The 17,360-nt window shown below is 36.7% G+C and overlaps 1 protein-coding gene across 8 annotated transcripts in view; it reads right to left on the reverse strand.

The window, feature by feature from the left end:
* The window catches only part of CDKL5 (cyclin dependent kinase like 5), a 165,006-nt gene that overhangs the window by 38,939 nt on the left and 108,707 nt on the right, over positions 1 to 17,360 (reverse strand). For all 8 annotated transcript variants that reach the window (XM_079122784.1, XM_079122778.1, XM_079122781.1 and 5 more), the window contains 4 exons: positions 13,456 to 13,592; positions 8,576 to 8,696; positions 6,609 to 6,668; positions 3,763 to 3,853 (listed from right to left, as the gene is read on the reverse strand). In XM_079122784.1, the coding sequence (XP_078978910.1) occupies positions 3,763 to 3,853; positions 6,609 to 6,668; positions 8,576 to 8,696; positions 13,456 to 13,592 (409 nt within the window). The remainder of the gene's footprint in view (positions 1 to 3,762; positions 3,854 to 6,608; positions 6,669 to 8,575; positions 8,697 to 13,455; positions 13,593 to 17,360) is intronic.

The following is a 17,360-nucleotide window of genomic DNA, read 5'->3' on the forward strand; positions in this document are numbered from 1 at the left end:
ATTTTCTAGGTAATTAAATTATACTTTAGCTCTCTAAATGTCAAAAGTCACATTTTATCCATTTTTTGAGTTTAGTATATTAAAATATACTACTGACTTGTGTATCTTCTTAAACAAATAGTGAATATTATTTAACCTTTGATTACTTAGTGTCACAACATCCAATAGCTGAAATGGTGCTAAGTTCTATTGTATTATTTACTTGAATATAATTGTGCTCTACACATCCGGGGTTTTCTAACAGCTATTTTCCCAAAAGCATTGCTTTAGTTTACTTAAAGGGTTTAAAGCTCTTTTCTAGGACCTGAGTTTACCAGACTGCTTTAGGAAGAGAGTTGCTATTACAAATGGAACCTATCCATGAAAATCTAGGCAACCCCAAAACAGCTCTCTACCTATACCCCAATATCTATAACTGTAAGTCAAATTAAGAAACCATGTACATATTTTAGTTTCAAACACAAATAGGTTTTTTTTGTTTTGTTTTTTGATACTGGGGATTGAACTCAGGGGTATTTTAGCTACATCCCCAGTCTTTTTTATTTTATTTTGAGACAGGATCTTCTTATTAAGTTGCCCAGGCTGGCCTTGAACTTGTGATCCTCCCAAACTGCTAGAATTATAGGTGTATCCAATCACGCCTGGCAAATAATCCAAGTTTTAAGAAGGGAAAACTGAAATGAAATTCTAGAATGCCATAATGATATGACAGTAAAAAACAAAACTTTTAAACCAAAGCACTGTTAACATTATACAGAACATGTTTCTAGGGTAACAAATCTCTGCAACAATAAGACAACATTTCATTTCTTTCCCACAAAGCCTTAAAAACCATATGAGGAAACTTCATTTAAATCTTTTTGGTAGCTTGTTGGGGGAGGAAAGATACTGATTATTCTTTCATATCTTTTTGACAGAAAGAAACATTCCAGGTACTAGATAGAAAAACCTACAGAAAACCTCTACATACCCTCAATAAGCTATTTTTCTTTTGTCATTGGATTTGCATAATTTATGCATCTGGAACTATTTTGAATGTCAAGGACAAAGTCCTGAGAATATGTAAAAATGCAAATTCTTAATGTAAAACTAAATAGCAACTGATTTCAATGGAATTTTGACATAAATAATATTTCAACTAGTACTTGACAATCACTTAATTAGCAGTATTATTCAATTTAGCTCAAATGAGTTGCACTGTCTCCATCTACTTTTGGTAGCTATCACACATCTCTAAACATAACCTCAGTTTTCCGAGAATGATCTATTTCATACTCATTTCATCACTGGCAAATAGTGTCCAGTAAATTCAAATTCTAATCCCCACCTCAAAGAAAATGGACTATTCATCTCAGTAAGTCCAGAATGATACACCAAGAAACACAGACACAATGAAGTACCAATCCTAAATCAAGAGTAAAAATTTGCACAGAAATCCAAAACTGTCCACACAAATGAGGGGATAATAAAGTGTCTAATGATCATTTGATCAGGATGAAGTCAGCTTTTGATTTAAAAAAAATAGTAATAAAGCTCCCAAAAAATGATGCCAATAATTCTTAAGGTTCCTTAAGGTTCTAGGTCAGCAATGAATCAAGAAGTACTACCAGATGGTTGGTAGACTCTGGGAAATGAATAGTTAACACTAACACAAACCCCTCAGAAAATAACTTAAACATGTAGTTGTGCTCTTCAGAAAACAATCTAGAAATTTATACTGCTATATTGTACATTGTTGGTGGGAATGCAGACTAGCACAACTACTCTGGAGCGCAGTTTGGAGATTCCTCAAAAAATTAGGGATGGAATCACCATATAACCCAGCTATCCCAACTCCTGGGTATTTTCCCAAAAGATCTAAATTCAGCATATTACAGCCACATAGTCATATCAATGTTTACAGTAGCACAATAGCTAAATTATGGAATCAACCCAAATGCCTGTCAATAGATGAATGGATTAAGAAATTGTGGTATAAATACACAATGGAGTTCTACTCAGCCACTAAAAAGAATGAAATTAGGCATTTGCCAGTAAGTGGATGGAAATGGAGAATATCATACTAAGTGAAATTAGTCAAGCTCAGAAACTCAAATGTCGAATGTTTTCTCTCACATGTGGAAACTAGAGTAAAATAAAGGAAAGGGGGAGGAAAAGATAAGATTACATAAGGAACTAATCAAATACAAATTAATGGACAAGTGAAAGGAGGTCTAGTACAGTAGAGGAAGGAGAAGCGGGGAGGGCAGAGGGAAAATGGGGATCATGAAACAAAATCGATTTCCATGCAGTATGAGTTTGTTGGGATGAACCCACTACAACTATGTAAAACCATAAAGCTCTAAAAAAAATTAAATTTCTCATATCCATCAGATACATGTATAGCATATTAAAGAAAAGTGATAACTGACAATTTGTATACTTGTCATCAGTACCACTATGGGTAATTTTATTACAGTATGCCTTCTTTCTTCATTCTTGGGTAGTCTCAAAGAAGGAGATAACAATCTAGGAAAAATAAGAGAATGCTACAACTAGGATAGGTAGAGAATTCCTGAAATTATGTAATGGAGATCGGGACCATGGGCTCTTTCTTAGGCTCTAAAGTTAAAATGCATTAAAAAGAAAAGGAGAACCTTATCAGAAGACCTTTTTCTGGTTAACAGATGAATGATAGAGCATTGACAATGGCAGGGTGGGTACAAAGTAGATGGAATGTTAGGAGGTGTTGCTGAAAAAAATCATCAAGGCAGTGATAGAATAGTCACTTATCATCAAATAGAATTTACCCTATTCAGAAGAAAAATGGCTACTGGTTCAATATTTATTCCACGTGTCTAGTAATGTGGCTAGATGTAAAAGATACTCAATAAGTATTTGTTAAATGAATGAACAGGTAAGCCGGAATGCCAAACTCTGTAGACGATTATATTCTTCACATGGAAGATTACTAGCAAAGATGGCTGCAATAATTCCTTCCATCTGTATATACATGCTTCTTTATAATGTGGCTCTGTTGCCTTTTCCATCAAGAGGTGGGATTTATTTCTCCTTATCTTGAATCAGGGGTTACCCATGAAATGGGCTTTGGCCAAAGGAGGCAAAAGTCATACAAACAGAGTTTTGCAAAGTACTTTTGCTTTAGGGCTTACTTCTTGCTACATGGAATTCTCCTGCTATTGTAATATTTAGGCTAGCCTACTGAAAGATGAGTCCCCACATACCAAGCAGCCTCCAGATGACCTGTCAGCCAATTGTAGCTACATGAGTGATTTCAAGAAAGACCAGCAGAAGAACCATCCAGTTGCATTCAAATTATTAACACCCAGAATCCTGAACAAAGGAAATGGTACTTGATTCATATCATGGAACATTTTTTTGTTTGTTTTTTTGTTTTTTGGCGGTGTTTGGGAGTCCAACCCATGGCCTCCAGTGATGCTAGGCAAGCGCTCTACCACTGAGTTACATCCCCAGCCCTATTTTATATTTTATTTAGAGACAGGGTCTCACTGACTTGCTTAGTGCCTTGCTTTTGCTGAGGCTGGCTTTGAACTCTTGAGCCTCCTGCCTTAGCCTCCGAAGCTAATGGGATTACAGGAATGTCCCAGCCTCACTAAGTTTTTAGGTAGTTTGTTATACTAAATTTATAACTGAGGAATATTTAATTAACTGAAATTCTTATTTTCCATAGGTGATCCCAAAGTCAACAATAAATGAGCAATACTTGCGTAGAGATCCCTGTATTTTGGGAAGATAACTCACCCAAGTAAGAGTTCTGGGGATCGATACCACCTGGTGGCCACATACTCTGTGTAATTAGCATTATTGCCCTCTGATAGATTCCGAGCAAAACCTGAAAGAATAAGTAACTTCGTGTTGGAAAATATTTCAGTCCTAGTAATACTTTAAAATAACATCCCAAAAGAACATAATAACTGGATTGAATGAGCTATTTATTAATAAATATCCTTGTTATTTTAAAAAGTTAGTAGAGAGTTCATACGTCAATTGACATATACGATGTATTTAGTATATGCTAAAGAAATCCATGTTTTTGAAGTCATCTCATGCTTTATTAAGTCTTCAGAGCATACTTTCAAATAGTGCTCCTAAAAATACAAATCTTAGGAACAAAATGAAGTCCCCATTAGAGCCATAAGTCGAAGTTAAACTAGCATTATGATCATTAATTCTGCTACGGGGGACTTAAAGGTGTATTTGTATATTTATTGTTTCTAAACAGTTTCAGCCATTATGTAAACAACTATCAGTTAGCAATGATGAAAACAAAACAGGCCAAAATTACTGTCATCTCCTAGTGATTGAGAAGCAGATTAGGAGTATCTTAATTACCTCATAAACTCGACTACTACTTTTGCTCCACATCCTTTCAAGAGGTTCTGGGGCCATAGCATAGCCACAAAATGAGGCAGCAGGAGAAATTAATTACCCCACTAACTCACCAAGTGTAATATAGGCTCATCGTCAATGGTTGCAAAGAGCCGAAGCATTAAAATCAGAGGTAAAAATTAAGGTGTCTGTCAGTGTTGAAAAATGGAAAACTGTTTCTTAAAATGAAATAGTACAATATAAAAACCATAGCAGAACAACAATAAACACTAACTTAGTTCATCAATATTTCTTTGTAATACATACTTTGGAGAAATATTTGTATTTCTGAATGGAGTTCTTCGAGTCAGACAAAGGAGATGCCTGTTCTGGGACGGGAAGCAATTAGGAAGTGCACAAGACACCGAATGTCATGTGTGCTGCCCTGAGGAACATCCCGGACATTTAAAACACTCGTTTCTTTAAGGGGCTGGGGTTGTGGCTCAGTGGTAGAGCACTTGCTTAGCATGTGTGAGTCACTGGGTTTGAGTCTCAGCACCACACATAAATAAATCAACAAAATAAAGGTCTATCATTTTTAAAAAAATAATAATGCTAGACCAGGAGAACTCTTTTTCTACTATTAACCGTTCTTTAGGCATTTCTTTTTTTTTAATACCTTTCTTTTATTTATTTATTTTTATGTGGTGCTGAGGATCAAACCCAGTGCCTCACATATGCTAGGCAAGTGCTGTATAACCCCAGTCCCTGGGCATGTTTTTCTTTTTTCTTTTCTTTTTTGTGTATGTGTGGCAGTACTGGAAATGGAACCCAAGGCTTTGTGCATGCTAGGCAAGCACTCTACCATTGAGCTACATCCCTGGCCTCATGCATTTCTTCTGTATTTTTAATTTGCTTTATGATTTTCAGTAACTTTGGAGCTTAAAGAGATCAGTGGCCCATAGAATCATGTATGCATACTAAGTGATGTATGAGGGGCAAAAAGTCCCAGTATCAGGTAATAATCACAATTGTGAACAGGAAGTCAGACATAAGTACCATTCCTGAAAATCATAATGCTAAGGATATGCTAAAAATGCCAAAATCAAAATCTTGCAGATAAAGTGTTCAATATTTCTTTTTTATTTTCTTAAGAACTTCTTTAAAAATTAGGAAAAGAGGCAAGGTTTTTGCAATATTTCTTATAAATTATGATGAAAATTATCAGGCAAGTAGGTTCATAATATTCAAATTGTTTGAAAGTACCAAGTGAAAACAGTTATACATGCTTCTAATTGCTACACTGGACAAAAAGGTCATTCTACAAAACTCTTAAAATTATCTACTGCTCACTTGTGTAATCCATTTATGTGCTAATGTAATCTAATCTAACTTGTGTATGATAAAGAGGTATTCTTAGCTACATGTGGAGGTTGATATTTATATTTGTGATTATATTTGAATATGTGAAAAAAATTTTAAGAATTCAACTGTTATGTTTCAGCATAAAGATTGGGTAAAATTTTGATTATAAAAAGTGGCCTATGAACCTAAACACTCTAATTTATTATTTTAAGATTTTTCTAAATTATTTTAAATGTTTAACAGCACAATACAAAGTTACCTATATGGGAGATAATACATAATTATTTCCTAGGGGAGAATAAAACTAAAAAACTTCCCTACACATTCAATTAAGAGCTGGAATAGTGCACATCAGTTACTAGTCTCATTCACTGCACATTTAGCAGAAATAAATAGAAGTGTTCTAAAAATGGCTTTGACCTTTCAGATATATAACCATTATATGGGCACAGTACGTGAGCATACACGCATGCATATTTTTAGTGGTTATAATGAAACCTACAACAATTTCTATCACATTTAAAATATTTCAGCTTATTCAAACCAGGAATCCACAGTGATAATTCTAATAATTTTTTTCTAGGGATAATTCTAAGAAATTTTTTCTGGGGATAATTCTAAGAAATTTTTTCTGGGCTTATTAATATATACACATGCATGTATTTGCTTTGAATTCTCATAAAATAAATACTGCATGCTGAATTTTTAAAAAATACTGGATAATAGTCTATAAAGCAAGGAGAGATTAGTATTCCTCTAGCGATCAAATTTTGAACACAACAGAATGAACAACAGAATGTTGCTCTGCTAATTTAAGTAAAAAGTAAAGATTACTTTTAATACGCCTTTAAAAAGCTACTTAGGTGTTACACTAAATTAATTCTGAACCAGGACTCAATTTCTTTTTAACTTACCAAAGTCGCATAGTTTCAGAACATCATTGTGGCTGATTAAGAGATTTTCTGGCTTTATATCTAGAATATCAAGATTAAAAAGCAATTAGTAAAAATCGTCTATGTTCTGCTGATTGACACTATTATACCATGGTGACAACATCTAATTGGATATATCTAGAGTAATTTGAATAGAAAACCGTGACAGTGAAAACCAGAGTACCAGAGTAACACATTTTATGCTGGTACATAGAAGTTTCAATTAATTTTGAGAAACATGCAGATCACAATACTTCAATCCTTCTTTGTGTGTGTGTGTACAGTCCTTGGAATCAAGCCCAGGGCTTCAAGCATGCTGGGCAAGCGCTCTACCACGAACCTACACCCCCAGCCTACCTTTAACTCTTAAAGGGATGAACTGAATCTCTTAAAGGAATTTAAGAATAACTGAGTCTAGGCCAACACATTTAAAGAAACAATTTTTACTACATAAAATATTAACATAGATTTTGGAGGCAGAATAGAAAATGTTTACATCCACAAGATAACTTAAGAAAATACATGAACATAAGTATTCAGCATTATATTTACTGGAGGGAAAAAAAAACACAAGAAAAGTTTTCAGAATAATTTCTATATTTACATATCTCTTTAGCTTTTCTGTATGGTTCACAATGACCAATGTCTAATGCTGAAGCAATAGTGAATGAGTCAAGTTAAGATTTCTAATTTTTTCCATAGATGTCCTGAAGGTATGATAGGAATTGAGGAGCAGAAATTTGCAGAAAATGCAGTTGAATTCTCCCTTTGGGAGGCATCTCACAATTTTGTTTTCAGAGTATAGTACCCAGCATCTGTATCATGTAGTACAGGTCCAAGTGAAGAAAAGGCAGAGGTAGTGAAATCTGTAGATTTCAGAATCATGGTTTCTACAATTGTTTCACAGCCATTGGTTAGCTATACACTTAACCAAATCACAATGTCATGATGGAAATGTAGCTAACTCAGTTCCTCATTAATATTCTCAAACATAATATATAGACTATTATTAGAATCATTACCCTTGACACTAGATGGCATATCCATGCCACTGACAACCTTGATACAGTTACTGCTATGAGAGCCAAACGTAAGGGAACAAACTAGAAATAACAGGAATTGACATTCTTCATACAACCTTTAAGCCAGTCTTCAAACTTGTGCATTTATATAGGTGAATTAAAATGTAGCATTCATTTATCTGATAATTCAAGGACAAGTAGGTATGGCGACATTTTCTAATAAACATACTTTAGCTCATTATTGTATCCATTTGTGTCCCACTACTATAAAATTATGCAATGCAAGAGAGATTATCATGAGAAGATAAATAGTAGAGTCAAAGATGATTCTGAGCAAGTAATTTCCCTTTTATTGCTATTAACCACTAGTTTGTGGTAGTAAAGGACAAATTAAGACAGTTTATGTAAGTACAATTATGGTCTTTATGCAAGGTTGATCATGCCTACAACCTGCAGACAGAGAACACCTTTTACTAATGGACAGGGAAAACCAGGAAGTGAAGATATGTACTGGAGAACGTGGGTCTAAGAGAGAATGAAAGGTGAGTGCCAATGGGAAGGGAGTCAGTAACTTAGGGGTTCACTTTACCTGGTCTACCTGCAGGACCAAAATACTGGACATCATTTCTTTGCTACCCCCACCTCCCCTCCCACTCCAAGTTAAGCTTCAAATACACATTTCTTAGATTCTCTTATATCACCAGGTGTTTCTATAGTTCAGAGCAGATCTGGTTATACAAACACAGAGCTCTCACCACAATACCCAAATAAATCTGTGATTTATCTTTTACATGGTACAAAGGACATTTGGAGAACAAATGACTTCTCATATCCTAAGCTTTCAAAATATTTTCCATTTAAATAGAAATATTTTGAAACTTTGATGTTTTTCTTTAGTATTTTCCATGTCAAAAATTCCATACTCACCTCTATGGACAATATCATTCTTATGGCACCAGTGAATAGCTTTGATTAGCTGATAGATATAGCTTTTTACTTTTTCAGGTGGAACTCCATTTGGCATTTCTTCCAGCAACTCAAGCATATTCTAAAAATTGAAGAGAGACATTAATCTCCAAAATTTGGGAGGCTCAGAAATTACGTATTAATAATTTTTAAAAAGCATCTTGAATGACACCTAACATACAGCGTGTATTTTTTAGTTTTGCATTTCATCTACAACTTAGCTCATGGAGGATCAGGATACTGCATTAAGGTTTTTATTTTTACTTTTTCTACACTGCCTTGAATAATAATATAATAATAATGTTATATTATAATAACATAATAATAATTCAGTAATATTTCCTACACTGTCTTAAATAATAATATTCTTTTTACAAAAGACTTTCAAGCATCATTTTAGAATAATGTAAAGGGAAAAACAGTACAAGGTGGAGGTATGACATAATGTAAAAGGGGGGCAGTCATTTTAACACAATGTGCTGTATATGTTTAATAAAACCTTGCATTGAAGTCAAGTCTTAAAAATTTCTGGATAATATCCCCTCCACCCCAATACTAGGGATTCAACCCAAGGTCTTGCGTATGTGAGGCAAGCACTCTACCACTAAGCCTCATCCCCATCCTTTTTATTTTTCTTTTGAGACAGAGACTCACTAAGTAGCCCAGAATAGTCTTGAACTTGAGATCTTCCTGCCTCAGCATTCTGAGTCACTGAGACAACAGATGTACACTACCACGCCTGGCCTAAACAATATTCTAAAAGGAAAAAATAGTTGGATACAGTGGTGAACATCTATAATCCCAATGGCAGAAGGCTGAAGCAGGAGGATCACAAGTTTGAGGCCAATCTGGGCAATTTGGTGAGACCCTATCTCAAAATTAAAAATAAGAAGGGCTGGGAATGTGGCTCCATGGTAGAGCACCCCTGAGTTCAATCCCCAGTACTGGAAAAAAAAATTCCTAAAATTAGAAGTGATTAATATATTTAGTAAAAAAAATTAAAACAGGCTAGAAAAATACTGTAGAAGTAAAAACACATAGACCCAACCAATCTGATATTCAAAAATCTTAGCTTAGAGTCATAGATCATTCTAAAATTCATGCAACAGTTTTTTTGTTAAGTAGAAACTTCACTTAGCCAGTCTCCACTGAATTTTCAGATTAACCAAATTCCATTTTTTCTGCAAAGCACAATGAGTTAAGGCCCACAGCACCATATTGTTTGTAAGCGAACTCCTAGGACAGCAATTCTCAGAGTGTGCCCTGGCAATCGATCTACAGGAGTCTCAGACTTTGCAGAGTGCCCATGAAGTCAAACTATATTGATCATAACACTTGAATATTTGCCTTTTTTGCTGTGTTGTCATTCACACTAACGGTACAATGCAATAATGTGTAAACTGCTAGTACCTTAGCATGAATCAAGGCAAGGGATTCTTCGATCCAATTAACCCTTGCCATAAAAAAAAAAAAAAAAAAAGATTGAAAACAGCAGTTTTAGTTAAGGATATTCTAATAACATAGTAAAAAATATTACTTTTACTAAATTTTGGTTCTTAGAGTATATATCTAAGACTCTACATGAGAAAGACAAATCTATATAGAGCACTTCTGCTGCATATGTGCCATATGGACCATGGACCATGACTGTCTTAGGCAAAGTACTTGGGTGACTGAGATGAGATGCAAGCTGAACTAGTTGGTTTTGTGTGTGTGCATGCACACCCACGTGCAACACCATATTTTACTTGAAAGAATGATATACAAATTATTTATGTTAAAATTAACAGGTTTATCAATATTTACTTATTTGTGGTGCTGGAAATTGAACCTGGGGCCTTATGCATGTTGGGCAAGAGCTCTATCACTGAGCCACACCCACAACCCCAAAATGAATATTTCCCTATTGCTCAGTTTTGCCTTCTAATATGAAAAACATTAATAGATAAAACTCACATAAATAAAAAGTTGAGGGCTTCCAAAAATTTTCAGAGTATAAAAGAATTCTAAGGAAGCCAGGTGCAGTATCACATGCCTATAATTCCAACCACTAGGGAGGCTGGGGCAGGAGAATTACAAGTGAAGACCAGTCTGAGCACCTTAGCAAGACCCTGTCTCAAATTTTTAAAAACAGACTGGGGATGTAGTAGAGTACTTGCCTAGCATGTGGGAGGCCCTGGGTTCCAACCCTGGCATTGCCCCCACTCCCCCTAAAAAGGCGGAAAACCACTGCTCTAATATAGCCTCACAATTTTGTTCACATAAGTCAAGTTGTATATTTATAAATAATCAGTTGTGTTTATTCTCATACCCATTTATAACAGAGGCACTTGCTATTTTAATAAAATTATCAACCAATGAAAATAACATTTTTTAAAACAGAGTTGCTGTTTATAAGAAAATGAAGTTGAATACTTTGGAAAGATTTAATGAAGGAAAGCCACAAAAGACTGGCAAGGGAAAGGTGCAGGCAGTGGTAAGCATAAACACTGAAGGACTCTGTAGTAAGATTGCTCTCCAAGTGTTTTTGAGCTTTTACTTCACTTTAAAGGAACATGATGGGTATGATGTATATCAGAAAGACCATCTGGAACTTTAATCAGAAAAGCAATATACAAAAGGTCTTGACTTACCTCTAAAGAATTGTAAATGTGTATTTATGCTTTGAGTTAAAATAAAATGGTTTAAAGAATATATGCATCATTTTTAGTGATTCTCCATTTAAATTGCCTTTTTCAATAACAAATAACATAGAAAGTCCCAAATGCACAGGAGAATAGGAAGCTTTTGTAATATAAAAAACAAATTGTATCCCTCATTTCATATTCCACCCTAGGTTCCTCAGTGGCAGAGATACTGTCCCCTGATAGCTATTCTTCCCTTACTCCAAAGAGATATAATTTTCAGTTGGAGACTTAATTGCCAGAATGAAGAATCTATTTCCTCTCTGCCAAGCAGCCAGTGTGACCATGCAGCTGCATCCTGGCCAATGGCACATGACAGCTGGAGGTCTATACTGACCTTAAGGATAAGGGCCATATGTCAGGAGTAGTGGAACAAAGGGGCAGAAGCAGCCCAGCAGAAGTTCCTAAAACTACAGAGCAAAGCCCACACACAAGTCCTATACTGCTTACCTTTGAATTTCTTGTTATTATAGTTGAAGACACTGTAATCAAGGGTGTCTCTGCTACCCGGGCCCCTTAAGAGCACCTTTCTCCTTGCCCTCCTGAAACTCACTGTTGATTGTTAGGCACTGACACTGATGGGCAGGTGTGATGGTCACCTTCCATCTAAGAACCATGGGGCATGGGAAAAAGCCCAGGCCTGGGCATTAGAAGCCTGCAGTTCTGGTAGTAGTTTGGACACTTAGCAGCAGAGAGCTCTCAGACATGCCAAATTGTCCACCCAGGGGGGAAACAGATACACAGAGGTGATTTCTCAATTTGTTATATATACTACAATGACATTTATCATGAACAATCACCATGAACAGATCAGAAGCAAACAGTGAAATACTAGATTTGCTGAAATTTTATTATTGGGCAGTGAAAACTGCAAACTGTACAACAACTAAAAAATAAAGAGCATCTGATTTTCCCTGGGATCCTAGCACAGCAAGCCTTTTCTTATAATTTTTTTTTTTTTCTTAAACCAACTTTTTAAGTTTTATTTTGGTAGGGAAAATACCTTAGGGGAATACCTAAATTGACACAGAAAAAGAAACTTCAAACAGATTTTGGAAAAGAAACATAAAAGCAGTGGTTTAAAATGACAAAGAACCTAGTATTTTTGAAGTTTTGCAAGTAATGAAATTACTACTTATATATTATTTATTTCACAAAATAATTTGTAATGGCTGAATGAATTCAAAGTTGCACTGCTGGTCAGTCATCTTGACAACACTACTTCCTATTTGATAATGACAATGGCAGTGATGCCCTGTCATCATATAACAAGCAGCTGGGAACTGACCTAAAGCAAACAAACTCCTCCAACTTTAATATAAAAAAAAAAAAAAATCATAGGAAACCAGCAAATGTCACCCTTTTATTCATCTAGGAAACCTCCAAAAGGCTTTTCTGGTTTGTTTCCTCTACTATTGTATTTAAGCTTTCACCATAACCAACTTCTGAGGGTCAGCTGCTCGCCAAATATTCCAAGGTACCTAATATAGATTATTGTAGTGTACATTGTCGTTAGGTCACATTGTTTAAGATGTCACTAAAAAGTTGAACTTTCATTTCTTTCTTTCTTTGTTTTTTTAAGTGCTAAGGCAAGTGTACTGACAACTCAAACAACACCTGCTTTACTTCTTTTGTCCCAGGCTTCCAATTCCTCACTCCTGGTCTTATCTACTGCCTCCAGCCTCACCTTAGGCCTCCTGGCAAGACCCCTTCCCTCAAAGCAAGCCCTGGCAGTTCACAAAATGCTGCTCTGCACATTTACCGCCCCAGGTCTGATTCAAACTCTTGGTCTATCCAGGAGGAGTGGGATCTGCCACATATCTACCTCTACCACCTGTACCATCACTTGTCAATTCTCCTGTTTCTCCTTCAGAAACTGTTTAGGATTAATTAAAATCAGGTCTAAAAATAAGTTATTGGATTATAGATTCTATAATATCACAAGATAAACTGGTACACTGTTTCAACTTGAGATTATCTCTGTACTGTTCAACTGTACAAAATCTTTAAATACATTTCAGGACATAATTATGAATAATATTTTCATTTTTCAAGGCTCAGATTATGAGTACATTGACAAGTTACACTAAGTAATACTTTCTTCAGTAATGTCAGAAATGGCCAAGCAAATATGCACACTGGCAATAAAGGACTTACTTTTTCAACATATTCGAACACCAGATACAATTTCCCCCTCCTACGAAAGGCTTCCTTCAGTTCCACAATGTTTTCTTGTTTGAGAGTTCGAAGCATTTTAAGCTCTCGTAAAGTCGTTTCCTTGACTTCTTCATTTTCTAGAACGTAAACAATGGTGAAGACAGAAAAATTGAAGTTTTCAAACTACTTTTCAAAGAATTTTAAGAACACAGAAAACATTTCAATTTCATCTTCTACTTTGGGTACTTCTGCTTACGAAGTCTACAGATGGACTATTAATATATTTTCTTATTGAAAAAAAGATGAGAATAATTTAAAGAAGAAAAGGCTTGCCTGACTAACACAGACCTGATTTTCTGCTTTTATTTTCTTATATTTCTTACTGTAAAGTGTATGTGCAGAAACATGGGTTTATAGGAAAGACATACAAATCCATTATCATTTAACTCTAACACTCTATACTGGGGAAGACGGCATTTAAAAGGGCCATAAGAATCAAGCGCATCAGTGCACAGAGGCACTTCTCTGCCGCCAGCACCAGCAGTAGCTGATGTCTTTAAGGTTGGCCTCAAGCTTTGGTTTAAAAGAGCATTTTATTCCTCAGCCTGCATGGAAGTCACCTCACTGAACAGAGGTCGTGTGCCAGGCATCCACAATGCAGCTTGTGGCAAAACTGCAGGACTTCTTAAAGAGTGATCTCTCTGAATAGCAGCTGCTATAGGTTCCCGCTGCCTTCCTGTGGCATGTCCATCTGTCCATCCCAGATGGTATAGCTGTTCTGGGATGGAGAACTGATGCTGAACCAGTAAATGCCCTTGCATACAACCAACTTCACTCATGATAACCTCCACAGACAGGGAGAAAGAACGGAAGACATCTTAACTCTGATGGATTAATAGGCAGGGGAGTGAAGAGCTAATATTCCATTTTAAATGAGTGTTTATGATAGCTCCAGGAAATTCAAACTACTGTGTTGTTGTATGTATATTCAAGGGTAAAGGTTCATAATCGCTCAACTCTAATTTCAAATCCCCCAAACAGTCTAAAAACTGAAACTATTTCTAAGAGTGACAAATTCATTTAGATGCAAAACTGTTCATATGAGTATGTTGTGCTATAGAAACACTACCGGGTGCTATATAGCATGCCATATTTCCATTCTAAAATCCCAAAGTTATGATTTGGCTCCAAGGTTGAGGTAAGGCAGGAATCCTAGCTTTGAGAGATTGTGTCACCCTCAGGTCCACACATATCTTCAAATTTGAGGAAGAAGAAAATGGAATTTGGGTACAGGGGCATTTCTAGGAAGTCATACTCTCTACACAAGGTACACAAGAGGAAAAAGGCTGAAGCAGGGGTGGGAGGCGCAAAAGAAGAGGGGAGATTCTAAGTGCAGAGCCAGGAGTGTTTCTCAGCTCCTTTTCTATCCCAGCCCCTTCTCTCAAACCCCTTTCAAACTGAGTCTAAAGAAGAGACTGAAATAGAAACAGAGGCTTTGTAGCATTGGAGCATTTGTAACAAACAGGCAACATGAAGTCAACACTCCTTTGTGAAATGGTTACATAAGGGAAGTATTCTACTTCAGTCAGACAACTGTAGGAGAATGTTGGAACAACCGGACTAGGAAAGGTCAGAGATGCTGCCTGTGGGAAGACAAGAACCAGGGGCAGGAAAGGCCAACAGTGGCAGAAGCAGTGAACAAGCCCCACCCGCACTGGGGGAAAAGCACAAGACAGCAGATGCCACCTGGCAGTAAGGGCGAATGAGTGAGATGTAATCAGGGGACTTCTTGAATTGGCGTCAAGGACTGTGAGGGGACACAGGGCCAGCTGTTCTCCAAAATGGGGCCTAGCCAGGGAAGAGGTGTTCTGTGATGGTTAGTGTTACAGCAGCCCCAGGTGCTGCAGCCTGGAGGACCACCATCAGTCTCCAAAAGAAGCCATATCAGGAACTCCCAACTTGTGTTCCTCTCTCCCTTTATCATCTTAGGTTTTCAGTTCCCAAAATAGCCCTGAACCTTATTTTTTAGCCACAGGACCTTTGCATTTGTTCCCTGTGCCCAGAATCACAGGACCTTTGCATTTGTTCCCTGTGCCCAGAATATTCAGTCTACCACCCTGGCTCTTTATAGGGCTGCAGGCTCCTTCAGGTTTTTTTTTTTTTTTTTTTTTTTAATGGTGCTGGGGATTGACTCCAGGGCCTTGTGCTTGTGCTTGCAAGGCAAGCACTCTATTGACTGAGCTATCTCCCCAGCCCACGGTTTTCTTTTAAATATCACTCCTCAAGAGTGCTTCCCGACCTTTCCCAGACCTTGAGGCAAGTTGGCCCCATCCCCACTATTCCTTATTACAGAACTCTGGGCTTTTCTTTTGCCATTACTTATTTTTTTAATTAATTTTTTTTTTTAAATATAGGTGGAGCATCCCTTACCCAAAATGCTTGGGACCAGGAGTGTTTCAGATCTTGGAATATGTACATATAATGAGATATTTATTTTGGAATTAGGAGTCAAGATAAAACACGAAATTCATATATGTTTGATATACACTGTATACACATGGCCTAAAGGTAGTTTTATATGATTTTTAGTGCACTTGTGTTTTGACTATGACCTGTCATATAAGATTACGTGTGGAATTTCCCACTTGTGGCATCAGGTCAGCATTCAGAAAGCTTCAGATTTTGCGATATTTATAATTTTGGATTTTCAGATCAGGGATGCTCAACCTATATGTATTTGTTGCTTACTGTTGTTCCACCTGTGCGGTCACCTCTGCTAAACCCAGAGCTTTAGGAGGATAGGACTAAGTTCTTCCATTCAACAATATACACCCCACCAACCAGCACTGTACTTGCTGCAAAGAGGTGAACAATAAATACTTCCTACATGAATGCTTCAGCTAGGACCATGAGATCTTTGCTCATGTGTGGCTAACTCTTCTTCATTTCAGAGGTGGCGAAAACAAAATAACAGGATGGCAAACAATAGGCACTTTGCCCTCTTCGTTTTGTGTGTGTGTATGTATTATTGTTGCTGTTTGTTTTGTTATTTTGCTTGGTGCTAGGGATGAAACCCAGGGCCTTAGGCATGCCATGCAGGCACTCTATCACTAAGCCACACTCCCAGCCCTGCCCTCTCAGTTTTGAGTATAGCACTTTCAGTCCCTTCTCTCTCAGGAACTTTGAATAGGCTGCTGATCACATAAGACAAATTGAATTTATTTTCCCTAATTCACCTCTGATTGGTTGTTTTTATAACATGTGACTGCAAAAATGGAGGTTCTAGAAAATTGATAGTACTCAGGTCAAGAACGTATGTGGGTGTGTGTATAAAATCTTTAAGAGTATCCAAAAACTAGCTGGGCATGGTGGCACACACCTGTAAACCCAGCAACTTGGAAGGCTGAAGTGGGAGGATCACAAGTTCAAGGCCAGCCTGGACAACTTAGTGAGGCCTTCAGCAACTTAGTGAGATTCTGTCTCAAAATAAAAAATAAAAAGGGCTGGGGATATAGCTCAGTGGTAGAGTGCCCAGGGGTTTAATCCCAGTACCAAAAAAAAAAAAAAAAAAAAAGAGAGAGAGAGAGAACACCCATAAACTATGCTGGAGCTGTGTGGTACTAAGTAAATACAGCTGGTATATCTTCTCTAATCAAGTGCTTGGTGAATTCTTGGCACACGTAAAGCAAGTGAAAAAATGGCGCTTTGTATTACCAATCTGTGACTGTTTCACTTTGCTAATGGATAAAGCCACCTCAGAATATCTGAACCAGAATGGCTTTAGTAGAAGGAACACTGGAACAAGACTATAGAAATCTAGATTTTTAACTAATTAGTCTTTTAACTAATTAACAGTGTGATAGTCACTCTGGGCAAGCCACTTAACTTTCCATTGGTAAATAAAT

The sequence above is a fragment of the Sciurus vulgaris genome, assembly GCF_902686455.1.
Source record: "Sciurus vulgaris genome assembly, chromosome: X".
Lineage (NCBI taxonomy): Eukaryota > Metazoa > Chordata > Mammalia > Rodentia > Sciuridae > Sciurus > Sciurus vulgaris.